This window comes from Phyllopteryx taeniolatus, chromosome 11, assembly GCF_024500385.1.
Source record: "Phyllopteryx taeniolatus isolate TA_2022b chromosome 11, UOR_Ptae_1.2, whole genome shotgun sequence".
NCBI classification, from domain to species: Eukaryota; Metazoa; Chordata; class Actinopteri; order Syngnathiformes; family Syngnathidae; genus Phyllopteryx; species Phyllopteryx taeniolatus.
This window is the reverse complement of record NC_084512.1, coordinates 25,062,119-25,084,644: the sequence shown is the minus strand read 5'-3', so window position 1 is coordinate 25,084,644 and position 22,526 is coordinate 25,062,119. Positions and strand designations below refer to the sequence as shown.

Here is a 22,526-nt window from a genome sequence, read left to right as displayed (position 1 = left end):
TCTCCTGCAGGGTGAACGAGCGAGCGAGAGCGAGCAAAGGAAAAAAGGATCTTCGGCCTTTTAAGCACAAAGGAGAGAGAGGGAGTGCCTCCCCTGCACCCCTCCACCTCTCCACCGCCCCACCTCAGGGACCAAAAGAGAGATAGACCGCGCCTCTCAGTACTACTTTTTTCATAACTAGGATTATTTGTGGTTTTAATCCCGTGCGTAGAAAAGATTATTGGATTTAAGATTTCCAGCTTTGCATTGTCACGCGCACCCTGTTTAATTCATGTAATGAGTGTTTAAATTTTATGCGGGTGCTGAGAGCTTTTTATATTTGCAATGTGGGATTTGTGTTGTGTGGGGTGAAACGTCTCATCCAGTTCAGTGGACAAACAGATTTGACATTCAAATTCAAAGAAATACAACCACTAGTGACATTGATGTGGTAGTAGACACTGGGGGCATTCGTGCAAGGTTCTTAAAATATTAAACCAGAAACATTTGGTGTGAACATGCAGTAACTCTCCACCGCCTGCGGGTGTCGCTGGGCTTCATCAATTTGGCAGCTCTCTGCATGCAATTTCTAATATCAAAAGAACATAGTTCGTTGCTGAATTTGAGTCTTGCTAAAAATGCGGCGAATATTGATTCCATTGTTGTCAAACTGTCTTGAACAGTCACTTAAAAAGCTTGTTTCTCACATTCTTAGTCATCACGTCAGTTTGCAGAAAAAGGCCTTTGTTGGTGAGACCCCTCAGACTGGCTGGGGGGCAATGACTGTTAATCAGTTTAGCGTCCGGGTGAGAAACCAGGTGTTCTGTGCCTCAAGATGATAATGAGATTCTTCAGACTTACTGCTAATTAATTTAGCATCCGTGTGAGAAGTTGGCTCGCCTGTGTTTCTCCTTTGATCAGTGGCTCAGGCCTCCCTTAGATGTCTTGTGTACACAGACGGGCGGGCTCAGCAGGGCAGCAGAGGCAGCTATGTCGGGCAGTCAGAGATCGGGGCTCCCGGGAGCCATTTTCTCTGGCAGGGCATACTCGCTGCACATGATAGGTGAATTGAAGACTAAATTGAATGTGAGTGCAAATGGTTATCTATATGTGCCCTGCGATTGTCTGGCGACCAGTTCAGGGTGTACCCTGCCTCTCGCCCGAAGGCAGCTGAGTTGGCACCAGCGCACCTGCCACCCTAGTGGAGAATAAGCGGTTCAGAAAATGGATGGATGGAGAGACATCTGCTTTGTGCTAAGGTCCGATGGCACAGGATGCTCTTATTTAGTTTGCAAATATTACAGTGGCCCGTAGAATTTTCTGTATGTGACCCTAATTGGAAAAACCTCGGACACTCCTATTCTGGATCTTCTAGACCTGAACCCAATTCAATTATTTGCAGGCTACCATACTTTATTTGGAATATTTATTTGTTGTTTATTTGGCACATTGCAAACAGGTTTGTTATTCAGGATGCTTTAATCGTCCCATTTTATAGACTTCCTTCAGACCAGGGGTGTCCAAACATTTTGGTCAGGAAAAAAAAACGAAGGATGCAAGGGCCACTTTGAAATTCTTCAACTTTCATTCATTAAACACGCCCACGCGTTATCCACCTTAGCACTATACACCACGACTGAAGACGCAGAACACGTGTCCTAGTTTTAATCAAGACTTTTGAAAAATTGGGAAATTTTTATTTCTCGAAATTACACGTTAAAATTCTTGTACAACATTTACTGAATTTATAGTTGACAACCCCCACCCAATCCCTCCAAAAAAAACAACAACCTCTTGGTGAGTAATATATTTTTTTAACTCCATATGATTAGCTGTATTATATTCTATGTTGTCTGTTTCTGTGTTTAGCAAGTTAGATTTTAAGCTGTTCTTTTAATTTTTCTTTGTTTTTAAATGCTTTTAATCATGTAAAGCACATTGGGTTACCTTGTGTATGAAATGTGCTCTCCCCCCCCGCCAAAAAAAAATGCTTTGCTCTCCAATGATAGTAGTCTTTTAAAAATAGGATATCGATGAAGAAATTCATGAATGTTGGAAACTGATTCAACAAAAAGGCCACGCTTGAAACTCGACTTATATTGCCTTTGTATTAAAGACATTGACCAGAAATTGGTGCATTTTCACTGGTTCTAACAATTCCTAACTTTCTTAATATATATATTTGTATATCTGGTAATGCTGGTCTCATATGCAACTCAATAAAAAAAATGTAATATAAATAAATACAAATGTAATATGTAATCTTTCACTCTGTATTCTCCGCCAATGGAAGAATGTAGCTACAGCGCTACAGTGGCAAGGACAATCTACTTTTCCTTGACAATTGCTCCGTGTTGTTTGTAGCTCAATAAAAGAATATAGCGGGTGCTTCAAATAATTGGAGGTCACATTTTCATGTCATGGCAAGTTTGCCGATTGTCCAGTTCCGGCTTGTGATTAGGAGTCATTCCGGGAAATTCACTGAAGTCGGAGCGTCCCGATTCTCAGTCCTCATTGTGTATCTGTCTGAAATCTCACTGCCTCTTGACCTGTCTGGAGCTCATCCCATCACTTCTGCTGCAATGTTAATTTATCATTAATTTCACGTAAAAGAGGGATTGTTTACACTTAAGGTTGCATTTACAAAATGTTTTGAGTTAACTCCAAAAGTCATTTGTTGTAATCACTATGTACAAAACATTATTATTATTTTTTTTAACTTAAAACAATTGAAAGCAACAATTGCCTGGGTTATCGTAGGAATTTTCAACATGGTACGGTTTACAGTTTACATCCTGTATTCATTACAGTTATTAACAATCTTTAAACTTTGTGTATGTAAATGGGTTTTTCCGTTGTTCATTCTTCCTATGTCGTGTCGGACAACAGCTTTGTATCTCAGTCCTACACAACGAGTTAGTGTGTCAATGTCTGTCTTGGCTGCGGATGTCCCTGGTCCATTTGATCATGGTTTCGGGTGATCGATAAAGGAAGATGAGTTTTGAATATAGCTCCTCTTCCAGCTCCAGCTCTCCAGTCTCACGCACCTGGAATGGAAATTCAGATGTCTCAGTTTGAGGAAGATCATTTCAAATACATTAGTCTAGAATCATCGACTGTATATTTTAATTTGGATATGGTATGCGGTGTGCATATTTAATATTGGAATTGGACAATAAATACATATACAGTGCTTTGCAAAAGTATTCATTCATACTCCTGGAACTTTCACTGATTTTGTCATGTTACAAACGCAAATGTAAATGCATTTTATTGGGATCCAATGTAAAAGACCAACACAAAGTGGCACATAATTGAGAATTGGAAGAATGATACATGCTTTAAACATGTCCCAAAATCAATCGTGGTGTGCGAACGTATTCAGCCTTTCTGAGTAACTACTTTGTGCAACCACCCTTTTGCTACAAATACAAGTGTTTTTTGTGGTATGCCATGACCAGCTTTGCAAATGTTGAGATAGGAAGTCTTGTGCCAACACCAATAGGTCCGAAATTGAAAAGGAGCTTTCACTTGTATAGCATTGTTCTACCTTCAAGGTACTCAAAGTGCTCTAACACTGTCTCCTCATTCAACTAGTGATGACGGAGCATCAGGAGCAACGAGGGGTTCAGTATCTTACTTAATTCAATTCCATTAATTTCATTCAATTCAATTTGACTTGATTGTCCCTCGAGGGAAATTAGTTTTGCAGGCAGGTAAAAAAACAAAGACATAGAAAGTACGATCACATACAGTGCTGTGAAAAAGTATTGGCCCCCTTCTCAAATTCTTATATTTTTGCATTGTTTCTCCACTTTGTTTAAAGCAAAAATCGACAACTGTTTTTGTTAAAAAAAAATTCACCCAAGCCAATACTAGAGAAGATGAGAAAATGCTGATTAAGCCTGTCAACTCCTCGAACATCTTGCTGTATTCTTCAATAATTTTTTTTGTTTTTTTATATTTAGTGAATGCCCGATTCATTTCCCACACTGGCCCAGTTAGTGGCGCGCTGAAAATGACGTAGAGGGGAATGACGGCACGGAAATGAGGCATTATGGCGCGCAATGGGCGGAGCGTAGTTGTAAAACGCTCACTAATAATATTATTTTGCGTTTCTGTCGCATAAAATAGTCATGCAATAATTACTGTGTAAATGAAAACAATCATCAAAATTGCCACCAATGAACATCTACCTCTTTTTAATGAGCCATTGCCTGCCAGCAGCGATGTAGGCGGTCACGTGGTCATGACCCAGGACTCCTCTCGTCCTTACTGATCTGATTTTATTGCTTTTGTTGATCTCATTTCTTCTAACGCGTGTGTGTGTGTTAACTCTCTTGATTATAACTTTGGACGTCGTAACGCTGCTGCCGCTTCACCGCCTGCCGTGACGTGGAGAGGTTCTCCCCGCCGGCCGCCGAGACTCCCTGAATCTCTCTACAGATATCGCTCGCCGGTGGCATACAGCTGAGGGCCGGAGACGTGACACGAAAAGCATGGTAGAGGTGGGAAAAGAGGAAGAAGAGCAGGATGACACGAACAATGTCCACGAAGCAACCCCCACCACCGCACATTGAGCCACTGGATATGTGCACGTGAGTTTGATGCTTCGCACGCAGCATGTTGGACTTTATCGCATTTATTAAACCGCAAAAAGATAGATTTATAATTGGAAAAAGCGGGTTGCTACAGAATTAGGATGGGAGAGCGATTCAGTATTTAAAAGATGCTCACTTATTTGAACGGCCGGTGAGAGGCATCAACGTACGCATGTATACCGCCCGTGTACATTTTGGCCACAGGCTTTGCTTTTTTATTTACAGGTAGATTATAAATATAGTTGAGTATTGTTGAGTTGAGTTCGGTTTGCTAAATTTAAATTAGCCTTCGATTGCTAGCAGCGTGACTCTAAAGTGCATCCTGTTCGCAGGTTTTGTACCAGACGAAACGTGCTGCACCGACAAGGGCGCCTGCGGTCGCACCCAAAAGGCAAAGGAAGGCGCTAACTATCGCAGAAAAAGGGAGACTTCTGGACATGATCGTGGAAAGTAGAAGTTACGCGGCTGTTGGGCGCTATTTCGGAATCAATTCATCTTCGGTACGTTACGTTAAAAAGGAGGAAAGTAACATAAGGACGACAGCAGAAACGAGTTTTAATAAGGATGCAAAAAGGGTTGTAACGGTCCGCAACAAGACCATCGAAAGGATGGAATCAGCTTTATCATCGTGGATTAGTGATTGCAGAAAAAAGAACATTTCGCTGGATACAAACGTTATCCGCACTAAAGCTAAAAAGCTTCATGAAAGCTTTGCTGACAGTGAGGAGGAAGATGAGGTGGAGCCCAGGCCCTCGCCGAGTGCTGCTGCACACCCAGAAGGCCCAGTAAGCTCATTTCACGCCGGCAAGGGCCGCTTTGACACATTTCAGAAACGCTTTGGACTTACAAGTGTTTCTCTGCAGACAAGAGTGGGAGCCTCTGAGTTTCGATCGTTACAGTTCTCAAATATAATCGAAGGTGGCATGTCTGTTTCTAAGAATCTTCTCGCCCAGAAGAAAAAAAGAGCGGCAACAACTACCAATAACAATGTTTTTCTCTCACAAAAAGACAGTGGAAAAGGACGCTACAGCGGAGCGGGGTCAGGACGAAGAGGGACGGTCAGAGGAAGCGTGAAATACGCGCGTCACAATTAATAATTTCTTATGTTTCCAACCTCATACGCTGTTCAATAAATTGTCATCATTATTTGTCAGAAAGTGTTTACATTTTTATTTCTTAAACAAATGTTTGGGCCTTAAAACAGGTTTTGATATTTGTTTTGTTATACAATAATATGAACAATAATAATAACAAGTACAACAACAACAACAATAATAATAATAATAATAATAATAATGTACTTATTTTTCTTACAAAGGTTTGAACTTTGAGCGTGTTTAAACAAGAGAGAAATGTGAGAAAATGTTAATGGTGAGGTTTACAGCCTTAAAAAACAGTTGAATAAAATAAAGTTTCCTACTTTGCGGATTTCACCTATCGCGGGTCATTTTGCGATAAACGAGGGAACACTGTAACTGGTCGGGTCAGCCTCAGCCGCAACAACTGAAATCAAGCGTTTTCTATCGCTGGCAATGAGTCTGTCACATCTCCGTGGAGATATTTTTGAATTCAGCAAAAATGGAGGGGATTCAGCTTTCAGGCCTTTTTAAGGTCATGCCACTGCATTTCAATCGGATTCAAGTCCGGACTTTGACTAGGCCACTCCAAAACCTTCATTTTGCAGAACCCAAGTCCGCTTCAGCTCGAGGTCACAAACTGATGAACATTCTCCTTCGGGAAGTTCTGTTAAAGAGCAGAATTCAGCAAGTTGTCCAAGTCCTGAAAGAGTCAAGCAGCCCAAGACCATCACACTACCACCACCATGTTTGACTGTTGCTATGATGTTCTTTTTCTGAAATGCTGTGTTACATTTTCGTCAGATGTAACAACAGACACACCTTCCAAAAAGCTCAACTTTTATATCGTCAGTCCAAAAGTCTTGGGAATCATTCAGATGTTTTTTTGTTTTTGTTTGTTTTTTTGCAAAAGTAAGATGAGCCTTTATGTTCTTTTTGCTCAGCAGTGGTTTTCACCTTCGAACTCTGGATGTTCGTGGATGCCATTTTTGCCCAGTCTCTTCCTTATTGTTGTGTCATGAACACTAACCTTAACTGAGGCAAGGAAGGCCTGCAGTTCCTGAAAAATTGTCCTGAGTTCTTTGGGGCCTCCTGGATGAGTCATTGCTGTTGTCACTATTGTTCCATAATTTCTCCATTTGAGGTTAATGGCTCTCCCTATGGTTCGCTGGAATCCCAAAGCTCTAGAAATCGCTTTGTAACCCTTTGGATTTTCGCATGTGCAGTGCTCGTTTTCTGTCACACATTGAATCTTGCATGTAGACCAACAACTTCAATTTTGGTCTCATCTGACCAAGCACGTTCTTTCACGTTTGCGTTGTCCGTGACATGCCTTTTGATAAACTGCAAACAGTACTCATGGCTTTTTTTCAACGATGGCTTTCTTTCTCACTTGTTCGTGTTCTATAAAGGTAAGATTTGTGGAATGAACAACCAAGAGTTGGTGTACACAGATTATCCCACCAGAGTCACCATGGGCCTCTTGGCTGATTCTCTGATCAACGCTCTCTTTGCCAGGCATTTGACTTTAGGTGGATGGACAATTCATGAAACATTTGCCGCTGCAATTACAACTTAATCAAATTATTATTTATATTAGAATATATATATCATTTCATAAAACATATATACTGTATGTACGTAATATTATATATAACAGTTGTCATTTCATAGCATGTGTGCACATGCTCTGCTTCCAGTTGTGTACAGTGCTCTATATGTAGAATATTATTTTTGTAGAATCAGATTTCAGCATTTTTGTGTTGCCATGTAAATGTAATCTGCCCAAAGCCTTCAGAATCCCAAGTGCTGCCGTCAACCAAATAAAACGTACACACACACGCCGTTGAAATGGTCTAACCAATCAGATGTTAGATTCACCACTCTGCACCTTCACGCAGCCTGAGTCAGATTCGTATTTTTCCCATCCTCTGATTGGTTCAGCTAAATCGTCCTCAGATTGGTTGGGCTGAATACTGTATGTGCATGATAATTGATTTACTGAAGAGTACGATTTTGGACATGCTTAAGTATTCCTGTTCAAGGCCACTTAACAAAAAACTCGACTTCGTGGGGCTACGTCAAGCCACATATTACTGTCTGGCTTGTTTTCAGCACAGAAAAGGATTTTGGGCACTTTCAGAGCAGCATCTACTGTATGAGCTAGCTTACACAGACAGCCAGGAGAAAAGAACGGAGGTCTGCTGCAGTATTTTATTTGAAGTTTTGACGTTTTTGTCATGTTATTCGATAAATATTGATTGGGAACTGCTATATTGGAATTTATACACTAACGACTATTGAGGTTTGGAGTTGTTTGGAGGTGATGTATTGGAAGATAAAGATTATTCTGTTTTTCGCTGTAGTAATGATGACATTCATCGTCGAATACAGGGAGTGCCTCATCTCTTCTTTAATGCCACACATAGTTATACTTGTGTAGCATTTTTGTACATTATTTTTGCGATGTGATGGTGTTATTAAGAGGTGGATTAGGTCACTGAAGGCCCAGGTTCCACACTCACCGCCTGCCACTTGTTAAAGTATTGGAAAGCCTTGTATAATAATTTCCACTTCAAAATTAAGTGCCACTTGGTCTATTACATGAAATCTTAATAATACATTTCTTTTGACGGGTGTATCATGACAAAATGTGGAAAAGATCAAGAGGTATAATTTTTTTTTGTGAGACACTGTAATTCAACTGGGCACGATGAACTACTGGTTAGCACATCTGCCTCGCAGTTCTGAGGATTCGGGTTCAGATCTGGCCTCCGCTGTGTGGAGTTTACATGTTCCCCCTGTGCCTGCGTGGGTTTTCTTCGGGTACTCCGGTTTCCTCCCACATTCCCAAAACGCGCATAGTAGGTTAATTGACGACTCTAAATTGCCCGTTGGTGGGAATGTGAGTGCGAATGGTTGTTTGTTTGTATCCTAGTGAGGATAAGTAGTACGGAAAAAGAATGGATGGCTGTACAGCAATTCAAAAGACTACATACTGACCAGGAAGATGTCCATACAAAGCTTCAGGATGCGGTCTACACAGGGAAGCTCCTCAAACATGATGGAGTGAGAGATCTCACTGAAGAAGCCTCGCACAAACTTTCCAATGACCAGGACCACAGACACATACAAACCCATGATCCTAGAAAGATGGAATGGAAGGAAGGAGAGTCATCCAAACAACTAAAAATTATGTTATTTCAAATGTCAATCAATATCTAGAGAAGAGAAATAAGAGAAATATTGTTAATCCAAAGAATGGATTGACAAAGATATTGTTCCAATTTCGGACATGTTAGTAATACAGCCACCCCCTGTATGACCTTTAGGCAGTTTACAATCCCTCCTTGATCCCTCTGTACATTGCCCAACAAATGCAACATTTATATGGTTTTACAGTCATAATGGCCCTCTGAAGGAAACGGTAACACTTAGTTTGACACCCAGAAAATACAATCAAAAGCAATAGAGTGGTGTCTTGATTTTGATTACAGTAGATGTTCTTCTTATACAGTGTGGGAAATCATTGTTTACTTACTAAAATATTAAAAATCTCCAATTTTTATGGTTGCTTATTGATAATGGAAATAGACATATCAGTCACAAATGCATAAAAACACAATACAAAAGTTATGAACTTTGTGTATTTTAATGAATGAAGCAAGTATTTAATCTCCTAAAACTGGCTCCCACAGATTAGCTGGTGCCCACGTGGCACAGAGCTGTGCAGTCAACCAATTACCAATACACCTGATCTCAACTGTTTTAGGAATCAATTTCTCACCTTCCAATCTGTATATCACCACCAGCTGCTAAAAGATGTCAGGGACAAGACTGTAGGACTGCATAAAAATGGAATGGGTAACAAAACCATCATTAAAAGGCTTGAGAAAATGACAACTATTTGCACCATTATTCAAAAGTTGGCCCTTGATCTGGACCTCTATTCAAGATCTTGCCTCTTGGAATGGAGCAGCCTCCGAATACACGGCAGCAATTTATGAATAATTTGAAGGCAGTTGTTGGAAGGATGAAAGAAATAATCCAAAGAACACCATTCCCACAATCTAGCATGGGGGTGGAAAACTATGTTTTGGGTCTGTTTTATCTGCAAAGGGTACAGGGCAACTTCACCAAATTGATGGCCGAATGGACAGAGCCATGTACTGTAAAATCTTGGATAAAAACTTTCTTTCCTCAGCAAGAAAACTGAAGATGGATTGTTGAGTGTGAGATGAGTTTCCAAACAGCAGCCATGAATGTTGAAAGAAAGCACTTTACTGCAAAGAGAAGTGGGCCAAAATCCCTCTGAGCTGTGTGCAACCAAGGGTTTCTCCAGTTAGTGTAAGTCAGTTAAAGAAACTAGTTAATGGTAAGAACATTGGCACTTATTCCAAAGTTCGGGACTTAGTAATGATGTCTGCAGGAAAAATCCCCCTCAAAATCGACTCAATAGTAATTTTAGTAATTACTTAATTTGATTTGATGTCCAGACAGATTTTGGATACGTCAGCTTGTCACGGCCTGACACATCATGAGCACGACACGATGACATTTCCTCATTGAACTATTATGTATTCTGCGGTGTCATTTTTGCCTCTATTGAAAGTCTGGATGTTATTTTAGACAATAAGTGAAAACAGCGATAGTGAAATACATTGGAAGGCTTGGACCATTGAAATGTCTCCTTGAGCAAAGAAGACAGCCACGTCATCCCTCATTCTTGCAGGTTCATTTCCACATACGGGTTTCATCAGCTCAAGTTTTTCTTGACCACCACAAAGGCGTCTAAGATAGTTTCAAAAGAGTACCTATGGATGACAAAGGCGTTTCTGTACGTGAAGTGTGACAGATGCGGACTTTGGCTGCAAGCTTTCATAACATTGGATGACGAGGGCATTTCCCGGCCAAAAGTATTACGTCGCTTAATGACCCAAAACTACGACCGATGGTCACCAAAATGTATGTGGACATCCATATTTATGCCCACTTCCGCCTCTGAAAATATTGGCCTGGTATTTATAATTTTATGGACCAAAGCGTTTTCCTCTCCATAGATGATCATTTGAGAAAGAGGAACATGGGTAACATCCATAAAATCTAAGATATTGGGCCGATCATTGGAAAATTTTCTGAAGTTGAAGCTGCCATGAGAAGAGCCAAATTTTGGTGACGATCGGTGACAGTTTTGGTACATTAAGCCACGTATACACGATAAAAAATGCTGGGTCAAACTCAACTGTTGGTTTGGCATAGTTGGGTCAGAGGTTTGGTCAATTTGAAACAACATTGGATCAAAATTAGTGCAAATTATTAACCCATCTGTTGGGTAAGAAATGCCCTGCCCACAATTATTTCATTCAGCTGCAATTTGGAGCCACCTGCTGACTGCTCTCCTATATGGTGAAGTGGAACAGTAAGCACAAGAGTGGAGTAACTCCAGCCTTTACATTAATATAAGACAATACATTTACAACCCCAATTCCATTGAAGTTGGGACGTTGTGTTAAACATAAATAAAAACAGAATACAATGATTTGCAAATCATGTCAACCTATATTTAATTGAAAACACTACAAAGACAATATATTTAATGTTCAAACTGATAAACTTTATTGTTTTTAGCAAATAATCATTAACTTAAAATTTTATGGCTGCAACACATGGACACTATTTGTTGAAACTTTGTAGGTGGAAGTCTTTCCCATTCTTGCTTGATGTACAGCTTCAGCTGTTCAACAGTCCGGGGTCTCCGTTGTCGTATTTTACGCTTCATAATGCGTCACACATATTCAATGGGAGACAGGTCTGGACTGCAGGCAGGCCAGTCTAGTACCCGCACTCTTTTACTACAATGCCATGCTGTTGTAACACGTGCAGAATGTGGTTTGGCATTGTCTTGCTGAAATTAAGCAGGGGCCTCCGCGAAAAAGACGTTGCTTGGATGGCAGCATATGTTTCTCCAAAACCTGTGTGTACCTTTCAGCGTGAATGGTGCCTTCACAGATGTGTAAGTTACCCATGCCATTGGCACTAACACAGCCCCATACCATCACAGATGCTGGCTTTTGAACTTTGCGTCCATAACAGTCAGGACAGTTATTTTCCTCTTTGGCCCGGAGGACACGACGTACACAATTTCCAAAAATAATTTGAAATGTGGACTCGTCAGACCACAGAACCCTTTTCCACTTTGCATCAGTCCATCTTAGATGAGCTCGAGCCCAGAGAAGCCGGCGGCGTTTCTGGGTGTTGTTGATGAATGGCTTTAGCTTTGCATAGTAGAGTTTCAAGTTGCACCTACGGATATAGCGCCGAACTGTATTTACTCACATTGGTTTTCTGAAGTGTTCTGAGCCCATGTGGTGATATTCTTTACATATTGATGTCGGTTTTAGATACAGTGCCGCCTGAGGGATCGAAGGTCACGGGCATTCACTGTTGGTTTTCGGCCTTGCCGCTTACGTGCTGTGATTTCTCCAGATTCTGTGAACCTTTTGATGATATTATGGACCGTAGATGATGAAATCCCTAAATTCCTTGCAATTGTACGTTGAGAAACATTGTCCTTGAACTGTTCGACTATTTTCTCACGCACTTGTTCACATAGAGGTGAACCTCGTCCCATCTTTGCTTGTGAATGACTGAGCAATTCAGGGAAGCTCCTTTTATACCCTGTCATGGCACCCACCTGTTCCCAATGAGACTGTTCACCTGTGGGATGCGCCACACAGGTGTTTGATGAGCATTCCTCAACTTTCTCCGTCTTTTTTGCCACCTGTCCCAGCTTTTTTGGAACGCGTTGCAGCCATGAAATTCTGTTAATGATTATTTGCTAAAAACAATAAATCAATAAATTTGACCAAACCTCTGACCCAACTATGCCAAACCAACAATAAATCAATAAATTTATCAGTTTGAACATGAAATATCTTGTCTTTGTAGTGTATTTAATTAAATATAGGTTGAACATGATTTGCAACTCATTGTATTCTGTTTTATTAATGTTTAACACAACGTCCCAACTTCATTGGAATTGGGATTGTATTATTGGTGGAAAGGTTCAATGCAAATGACTGGCAACCAATTCAGGGTGTACCCCGCCTCTCGCACAAAGTCAGCTGGGGTAGGCTTCAGCATCTCCCCCCCCCCCCGATCCTAGTGAGGGTAAGCAGTTCAGAAGATGGATGGATGGTTGGATGCTAGTAATGCTAACTAGAAAATACTTTTCCAAAGAAACACCAACGGCAACCCATTTTGGGGTAGACATCCCAAACACAGCACCCACAGTCAAAGCCACTAACCCAGACCTGCTGGTCTAAAATAACCACTCGTTGGGTCGGTAACAACTTTAGGAATGCATTGGGTTACCCAAATAACCCATTTTATGTTGTTTTGACCCAGTCCAGCTACAACTTTTATTCCACCAAAATTTTGTAATGGGTTTAGAGCACTTTTTATGTATTTACATTTAGTAATGTTTTGATTATCAGTCTCAAAGATAACGGTAATATACAAATATTATATTAGTAATAATGCTGATAATGGATCATGGGTTGGACCATATTAACTCTATACTGATAATGTATAAAATGAAATAACAATCAATGTGTTTAGAAAAAAAACTGTCTAGATATGGTTGACATGTTTAAGTAAGAATTGAAATGGTCGTAGCACAATTGACCGGAATTTTTCTGAGAATTTCATTATGATTTTTGAAAAGCTTTCCTCTGCTACCTCCTCTAACCTCCCGACTACTTCCTCTCCTTCGGCAACAGATGGCGGGAATGATCAGGCTGACGAGGCTGAATGATGATGTCTCCAGCATGCTCGGGACCCACGGGTTTTAGCAACCTTCCTCTGTAGTTTTGCATTAACTGTCATAATTATCGGGATCAATGTGTATATCAACGCTTCCACTTTTGGCTGTCGACACAGTTTTGAACCTTACAAAGACGTGACACCTATGACAAATTTTTGTTGTTGTTGTTGCATGCACCGTTACTCATTTCACTTCTTTGGTATGACACTGCTCAGACAGCGATTGTGTTTGTCCTTGCAAATGTTTTTAGTACAACCTGATATTGTTCAGACTTCCCTGATTCCTCGACCTCTGCATGCACCCACTTTCCCCTCCCACCTTTGGAATGATAAGTGTGTGCGCAGCTGGACTGGAAAAGCACTGACAACTAAGTTTCTCTACCCCCTACATGTGTCACGCTCTCAAAATCGCTTGAATTTCTTGTCTTAATTCTGCCCCCTGTACCACCTAATACCTAACTCTTCGTATGTCCTGGCCATGCTATCCAGTTAGTTAAACACTTCCACACAGTTAAGTCAAGGCACCGGGAGTGAAGCTGACTGTCATATGGAAGTTGTGAAACTGCAACAAAAATACATACACAGCGGTACGTCTAGTAACATAAACTTCACTGCTTCAGGCACACGTGGGAGTTAAACTCACAAGGCAATTAACATTAGCATGCTTCATGAGACCTGCTGACACTGTCCTACCTGTGAACAGACCTTTTTCTCAAACAGCTTAGATGACACTATGACTAATGACCATTCAGTTCCTCAGTCGAATGTTGTTGCATGATTTAGTTACAACCTGTTTATGAAAAGATTTCCTAAAATCCAGATCAAGGTGTAACATTCTGAACAAATTTATAGTGCTTGATTAGTACTTAGTAATTTGGTTTGTGTTTATTTGATTAATTTTGTTTTATATAATCAAGAGGTGGGATTGAGTTGGCAAGATTACTTGTATTAGCATTTATTAGGTTGAATGCATTTCCTTGATAATGTATTCTTTTATTGTTCCATAACTCTGGTGTAACTTCTCTGAGACGTCAAGCCTTGCTAAAAGCAGCTAGCCATCGTTTGTCTTACGTCCCAAGTGGGCTACAACAGTTGGCTGTGTAGCTGGTGGAAATGTCCTGATTGTGGAAATTTACTGCATCTGACTGAAGGACCTTCCTTTTCATCCGTTTTTTTTTTCGAGTTTCGGGTTCAGAGAGAGTGTGGGGGCTTGCAAAGAGCATGAGGAGAACCGGCCATCTCCCCTCTCTCCTCTCCCTCATAATTCCTCCCTCTGTCTCTTTGTTAATATCATATAAAAAGTCTCTATGTATTTAAAAAAACAAAAACAAAGACAAGTTTCCTTAATTTTTCTATAAAAGAGCAATTTCCAACACATGAGCCAAAAAGTGTCCTCTGTAAGGAACTAACGTGCAGTGTGTACAGTACATCCGCGAAGCATATTTGCCTCCGTGCCTTTCTTGTCGCCCGCCTCTCACTCAGCTGCGGCACCCTGTGAAGGGAGTTAGCCCCGAGGAGGATAACCTCGGCCCATCTCCCGCGCAATGATATAACAGCAATATAAGGTCAAATACCAACTTGAACAAAGCGCTGTTTGGAAACTCAAGCAAGCTGTCTTTTTTTTTTTTTTTTCATTTTCCTGAAAAGTTGTCATTTTGGAGGTGAGAAGATTGCATCTGCCAGCTACAATATATAAAATCTGAGTTAATACTGCCACTTTATATTATAGTACATTCCCTTACATCAGCTATGCAGTGAATTTGGTCTCCACTCCTGCCACTGACAGACATGGGGTTGCATGCTTGTTGATTTTGGTGATGAAAAGGGGGGATTCCAAAGGCAATTTGTTCTTCACCAATTGCTCCAAAATGGATTGTTATTATTGGAAATGACTGCCAGTTTCATTTTCTTGAGAAAAAAAAATACATAAAATCAACTTTTTAGTGAAATATGGACCATTAAGACCATACTTCCTTTAAGTTCTAACTTATTTCAAACCCATTTCATTCAATGAGATGGCCAATATTTTCATTTTTGAATGCGTTTTTGACTGATATTGTGTCTGTTACCATAATGAATGAACAACCATAAAAATAGAGACTGCAAACCCAAATTCAGCAGGGGATCAAATAATCATTTCCTCCACCGTAGAGACACAGTATTTTGCCATTATGATCCTATGCGTTTCATAATTATTCCATGTACACATTGTTTGTGTATGCGTTCCTCACCCATATCCAGCCAGGAAGCCAAGACTGGGAGGACTGACTTTGTCGTTGAATATGATCATGGACAAAACCCCACATGAAGAAGGGGCACAGCCTCCAATGGCGATGTCCCACCATTCCTGTTTTCCACTGGAGTTCAATGAATTGTCGCTCATCAGCGACAGGGTTATATTCTGGTAGCTTTCTTCATTTCCTAAAATAAACAAACAACTATGTTAAAATAGTAGTTCCTTCTTTTCTTCCTGCTCTAAGATTAGAGTAGTTATACTCCATCCATCCATCCATCTTCTACCGCTTATCCGAGGTCGGGTCGCGGGGGCAGTAGCTTTAGCAGGGACGCCCAGACTTCCCTTTCCTCAGCCACTTCATCCAGCTCTTCCGGGGGAATACCGAGGCGTTCCCAGGCCAGCCGAAGGATGTAGTCTCTCCAGCTCGTGACCATAGGTGAGGGTAGGAACGTAGATCGACCGGTAAATCGAGAGCTTCGCCTTTCGGCTTAGCTCCTTCTTTACCACAACGGACCGATACAAAGTCCGCATCGCTGCAGACGCTGCACCGATCCGCCTGTCGATCTCCCGTTCCATTCTTCCCTCACTCGTGAACAAGACCCCAAGATACTTGAACTCCTCCACTTGGGGCAGGATCTCATCCCCGACCTGGAGAAGGCACGCCACCCTTTTCCGACTGAGGACCACGGTCTCAGATTTGGAGGTGCTGATTCTCATCCCAGCCGCTTCACACTCGGCTGCGAACTGCTGCAATTGAGAGTTGGAGGTCACGGCTTGATGAAGCCAACAGAACCACATCATCTGCAAAAAGCAGCGATGCAATATTGAGGCCACCAAACCGGACCCCCTCTACGCCTCGGTTGCGCCTAGAAATTCTGTCCATAAAAGTTATGAACAGAATCGGTGACAAAGGGCAGCCTTGGCGGAGTCCAACCCTCACCGGAAACGAGTCCGACTTACTGCCGGATATGCGGACCAAACTCTGACTCCGGTCGTACAGGGACCGAACAGCCCGTATCAGGGGGTTCGGTACCCCATACTCCTGAAGCACCTCCCACAGGACCACCCGAGGGACACGGTCGAACACCTTCTCCAAGTCCACAAAACACATGTAGACTGGTTGGGCGAACTCCCATGCACCCTCGAGGACCCTGCCAAGGGTGTAGAGCTGGTCCACTGTTCCACGGCCAGGACGAAAACCACACTGCTCCTCCTGAATCTGGGATTCAACTTCCCGACGGACCCTCCTCTCCAGCACCCCTGAATAGACCTTACCAGGGAGGCTGAGAAGTGTGATCCCCCTGTAGTTGGAACACACCCTCCGGTCCCCCTTCTTAAAAAAGGGGACCACCACCCCAGTCTGCCAATCCAGAGGCATTGTCCCCGATGCCCACGCGATGTTGTAGAGGCGTGTCAACCAGGACAACCCTACAACATCCAGAGCCTTGAGGAACTCCGGGCGAATCTCATCCACCCCCGGGGCCTTGCCAACGAGGAGCTTTTTAACCACCTCGGTGACCTCAACCCCAGAGATAGGAGAGCCCGCCTCAGAGAACCCAGACTCTGCTCCCTCATGGGAAGGCGTGTCGGTGGAATTGAGGAGGTCTTCGAAGTATTCTCCCCACCGGCTCACAACGTCCCGAGTCGAGGTCAGCAGCGCCCCATCCCCACTATACACAGTGTTGATGGTGCACTGCTTTCCCCTACTGAGACGTCAGATGGTGGACCAGAATTTCCTCGAAGCCGTCCAGAAGTCTTTCTCCATGGCCTCACCGAACTCCTCCCATGCCCGAATTTTTGCTTCAGCGACCACCAAAGCTGCATTCTGCTTGGCCAGCCGGTACCCATCAGCTGCCTTAGGAGTCCCACAGGTCAAAAAGGCCCGATAGGACTCCTTCTTCAGCTTGACGGCATCCCTCACCATCGGTGTCGACCAACGGGTTCGGGGATTGCCGCCACGACAGGCACTGACCACCTTACGGCCACAGCTCCGGTCGGCCGCCTCAGCAATGGAGGCGCGGAACATGGTCCACTCGGACTTGATGTCCCCCGCCTCCCCCGGAACATGAGCAAAGTTCTGTCGGAGGTGGGAGTTGAAACTCCTTCTGACAGGGGATTCAGCCAGACGTTCCCAGCAGACCCTCACAATACGTTTGGGTCTGCCACGTCGGACCGGCATCTTCCCCCACCATCGGAGCCAACTCACCACCAGGTGGTGATCAGTTGACAGCTCCGCCCCTCTCTTTACCCGAGTGTCCAAGACATGCGGCCTCAAGTCCGATGACACGACCACAAAGTCGATCATTGAACTGCGACTTAGGGTGTCCTGGTGCCAAGTGCACGTGTGGACACCCTTATGCTTGAACATGGTGTTCGTTATGGACAATCCGTGATGAGCACAGAAGTCCAATAACAGAACACCGCTCGGGTTCTGATCGGCGGGGCCGTTCCTCCCAATCACGCCCTTCCAGGTCTCACTGTCATTGCCCACGTAAGCATTGAAGTCCCCCAGCAGAACAATGGAGTCCCCAGCGGGAGCGCTCTCCAGCACCCCCTCCAAGGACTCCAAAAACGGTGGGTACTCTGAACTGGTGTTTGGTGCATAGGCACAAACAACAGTCAGGACCCGTCCCCCCACCCGAAGGCGGACGGAGGCTACCTTCTCGTCCACCGGGGTGAACCCCAACGTGCCAGAATGCCAGAGAGGTGACATTCCACGTCCCTAGAGCCAGCTTCTGTAGCCGGGGATCGGATCGCCAAGGTCCCCGCCTTCGGCCACCGCCCAGCTCGCACTGCACCCGACCCCTATGGCCCCTCCCACAGGTGGTGGGCCCATGGGAAAGTAGTTATACTTTATATGGGTAATTTTCATATAATTTGACAAAAGACATGGCCCACTGAATTTCCTTTTGAAAATCATTCAATTTGACAATATTTGAATTATTGACAGTTGGTATCCATTAAAAGGTCATAATTGTTTCTGTATCATCATAAAATATCCATCCATCAATTTTCTAAACCACGTATCCTCACTAGGGTCAAGGGTGGGCAGGCGCCTAGCTCAGCTGACTTCGTGGGTTCTACCCTGAACTGGTCGCCGGCCAATCATAGGAGAAAAATATTCAAAAGTAATATTTTTCAAACTATTAATGCCAAAAAGTCTTTACCGTTAGGTGTACGGCATGAAGTTATATAGGGGCGGCATGGTGGTGACTGATTAGAGCCTCTGACTCACAGTTCTGAGGACCGGCGTTCAATCCCCGGCCCCGCCTGTGTGGAGTTTGCGTGTTCTCCCCGTGCCTGCGTGGGTTTTCTCCGGGTACTCCGGTTTCCTCCCACATCCCAAAGATATGCATGGTAGGTTGATTGACAACTCTAAATTGTCCGTAGGTGTGAATGTGAGTGCGAATGGTTGTTTGTTTGTATGTGCCCTGCGATTGGCCGGCAACCAGTTCAGGGTGTACCCTGCCTCCTGCCCGAAGTTAGCTGGAATAGGCTCCAGCACGCCCACAACCCTAGTGAGGAGAAGCGCCAACGAGACTGACTCGAACCCGGCGTGTTTGTTGGAGAACTTGCCTAGCTGTTCATTTCGGATACAGAAGATGAGGACTTTGAGGGATTTGTGGATGAGGATTGATCCAAAAATAACGAGTAGATTGTTAAATACTTCAATAAAGTATAACCAAACTCCGTTTTGCTTACGCCTCCTTTTAAAAAACATTGTTTTAGCGTGCATGCATGCTACCGTATGTTTCAAGCTAGCGTATGTTTTAGCATGCCTGCGCCCAATAATACGGTATGTGTTATGTGCTATGCCTTATGTATGTGTTAAATACAGAAATAGACCCCGTAACTGAGACTGCGCCTTTTAATACGGTGCGTCCTATGGTCGTGAAAATACGGTACTTTGTTTTTTCAGAACTACATTATTCCAAAAGGCCCGGTCTTTGCCTCTCGGTTCATTGTTGACTCACTGACAGTTGACTGACTTGCCGCGACAAGTAAAACACTGGAACTACAGTATTGGAAAGACTAAAAAAAACCTCATCCCACTTATATGACGTGAGTAAACATTTATCGTAGGGCTGCACAATATATCGAAAAAATATCATTGTGATGATGGCATGTGCAACATGTGTATCGCAAAGACATACAATATAATAATACATATATAGTATAGTATGGTTTTATTGCACACGTGGCGTAGATGCGGGACAGGAGGAAATGAACAAGGACGAAAACAACAAACAACTTGGACCTAAAATGAATAACACATCTGAAATATGGGAGGATACATATATCCTGCTCATTTTGCCACATGAACAAAAATGTTTTCATTTCATTAGATAATACACATTTTATTTCTCTCCAGACGTTAAATATGGCAATAATATCGATTTCGCAATATTCAATACCAATATCGCATATTGCATGTTTTTTCCAATGTCGTGCAGCCCTAATTTAGATGGTTTTACAGTCATAGCGGCCCTCTGAGGGAAATCGTAACTTCATTAAGGCCTGAGACAAAAATGACTGACACCCTTGCAGATTCAACTGAAATGAACATCCACTTTGGTGGCTGGTGTAGCGGGAATCTTTTGCTCCTTAAGATCCTAGTGGCCCAACACTTCATGATGCCAAAACTATCCAGTACCTATCTACGTACTGTGTTTAGTTTGATAAACGAAAGACCTAATATTACTTTTTTGTTTTGTTCACGGAGAGCTCCCACGTCCCACTCCACCCCGGGTCCCCTCAACCAACCGTAGGAACTGCATCAGAAGTGTGACATACTGTAATTGTTTTGGTCTTTTTCTTGTATTACTCTTTTCAGATCATATTACATATGTATAGTATTTAAATACAATCATTTTTTTGTGACCTTCATATAGTTGACTGGCTGGTTTGGCCTCTGCTCCATTGGGGGCCCGGATGTAATTTGGAAACATATTTGGAACATGCCTGCAAATAAAACAAAATTACAAGTTGGACAATAAACTGCAGTGGTAATAAGATGAACATTGATACATTGCTATAAGAGCGTAAACCTACACTGCCTTAGTGCGATTGCGCAGCAGAAGAGACGCGAGATCGGCCCTCACAGGGTTCCCAGGTTCCAGGTCAATTGAGTGCTTGTCAAATGTGTGCTCCACAGTCCCTCCTTTCCCCAGGTCCCTGTTCAGGGTGAAATTCAAAGATTAATCTGTGAAAAAGGGCAAAGTTATGACATTTCATGACAGTGAAGGCAAACTGAAGCATGTAAATGTTTACCACATCCATTTATAAAGTTATGTCCAAGGTATGATGTATTTATTCTTTGGTAACAGAAAAAAACGATGTGATAGACGGAGTATAAAAAATATATTTGCAGAATGTTGTTGATTATAGCTTACAGCAAACAAAACCCCACAATTCACCATCTCTACAAACTAGAATACGACATAACAAACAATCAAGAAACAATGGAAATGATTTTTAATGGCGAAATTAGGCAGGCATGTACCCTCTGAAAAGTATTTTCTGAAGTGTTTAATGAATCTATATAATGTATGAGTGCTGAAATGAATGGACTTTTCTACCATAATCAAATTTGTTGAGATGTATCTGTACTGCAGTCGCTCAGAGAGTCAAAGAAAACACCCATACAGAAAATAAAAACAAGTGTCCACAAGCTCTGTATGGTGATCTAGACCAGCGGTTCTCAAATGTTTTGGACTGAGGGACCCGTTTTTCCTAGGACCCCCTCTTAGTCATAATGACAATTAAACATAACTACCATGCGTATTTGTGCAATGTTTTAACCTAAATATTCCTGAGGTCTGTATTAGAAAGGAACTTAACTGAATTAAACTTCATTCCATTTAATTTCAAAATGAATTCATTCATCGCCGCCAGCTCCAAATGATGCATGTGTGCACGGATGTCAGATTTATGTGATACTGTATGTCACAATCACATCAAAGCTTTTAAGTGGCCTAATGCAAAAAGGTCGGGAGGTGGAACTGTTTTAGTATATTAGTTATTGTCGCTAATATGGTGGTATGCACTTTTTTAAATGATACAACAAAAACAATTATTCTGTGGACCCCAAAGCTACGTCTGGTGGACCCCCAGGGGTACGGGGACCCAACTTTGAGAACCATAGATCTAGACTTTTGAAGTCGAACAAATGGCAATATGTGAATTATTATTAGTTACAGGATAACATCCTCATTTCAGTACGGCATGACATCATGGACAAGCCTAATTTATTGAGATGCACGGGGAAAGGCTTGACTGAAAAGGCTTGAGCACGTTTGACCTTGAACGAGAATGAAGCAAAGTTTAACCTTTCAAAGTAACATACGACCTCAAATAGAACTTGTCCTCAATTATTATTCTAAATTACAGGTATGCATTCAGAACCAAATTGTGTTTCCACTGACTTTTCAACTGCTTATATACATAGATTGGCTCTCCGCAGTCCCCGTCCACCCATTAATCGTAAAATTGCACAACCGAGTAAATGTATGTTTTAAGCTCCTTTTAAAAATGTCTTGAAGTAAGTAAGCCCTTCCGTGTCATTTAAGCTATCATCCTAAAGAGACTTCAGTATACAGTATACAGTATACTGATGTTCTTAGAAAGTAATAGTTATAAAGAATCATACAGAAGAAGAGATAGGGGTTGGAATAAGTAAGTTTTTACTTCTTCATACTCCTTTTCGAATCTGATTTTTAAGTTTTTGGGAAATTATTTTGCTTTAATCTTATTTTGTTGTTCTTTTTTGGATGTTATTACATGTTCGAAATAAAGAAATCACAATCAAAA

At 42.3% G+C, this 22,526-nt stretch overlaps 1 protein-coding gene across 7 annotated transcripts in view; it reads right to left on the bottom strand.

The window, feature by feature from the left end:
- Positions 1-1,629: 1,629 nt before the first annotated feature.
- piezo1 (piezo type mechanosensitive ion channel component 1 (Er blood group)) overlaps positions 1,630-22,526 on the bottom strand; it is a 214,416-nt gene continuing 193,519 nt past the window's right edge. For all 7 annotated transcript variants that reach the window (XM_061791069.1, XM_061791070.1, XM_061791071.1 and 4 more), the window contains 5 exons: positions 20,769-20,891; positions 20,599-20,678; positions 15,712-15,901; positions 8,660-8,801; positions 1,630-3,026 (listed from right to left, as the gene is read on the bottom strand). In XM_061791069.1, the coding sequence (XP_061647053.1) occupies positions 2,904-3,026; positions 8,660-8,801; positions 15,712-15,901; positions 20,599-20,678; positions 20,769-20,891 (658 nt within the window). In that variant the 3' untranslated portion in view covers positions 1,630-2,903. The remainder of the gene's footprint in view (positions 3,027-8,659; positions 8,802-15,711; positions 15,902-20,598; positions 20,679-20,768; positions 20,892-22,526) is intronic.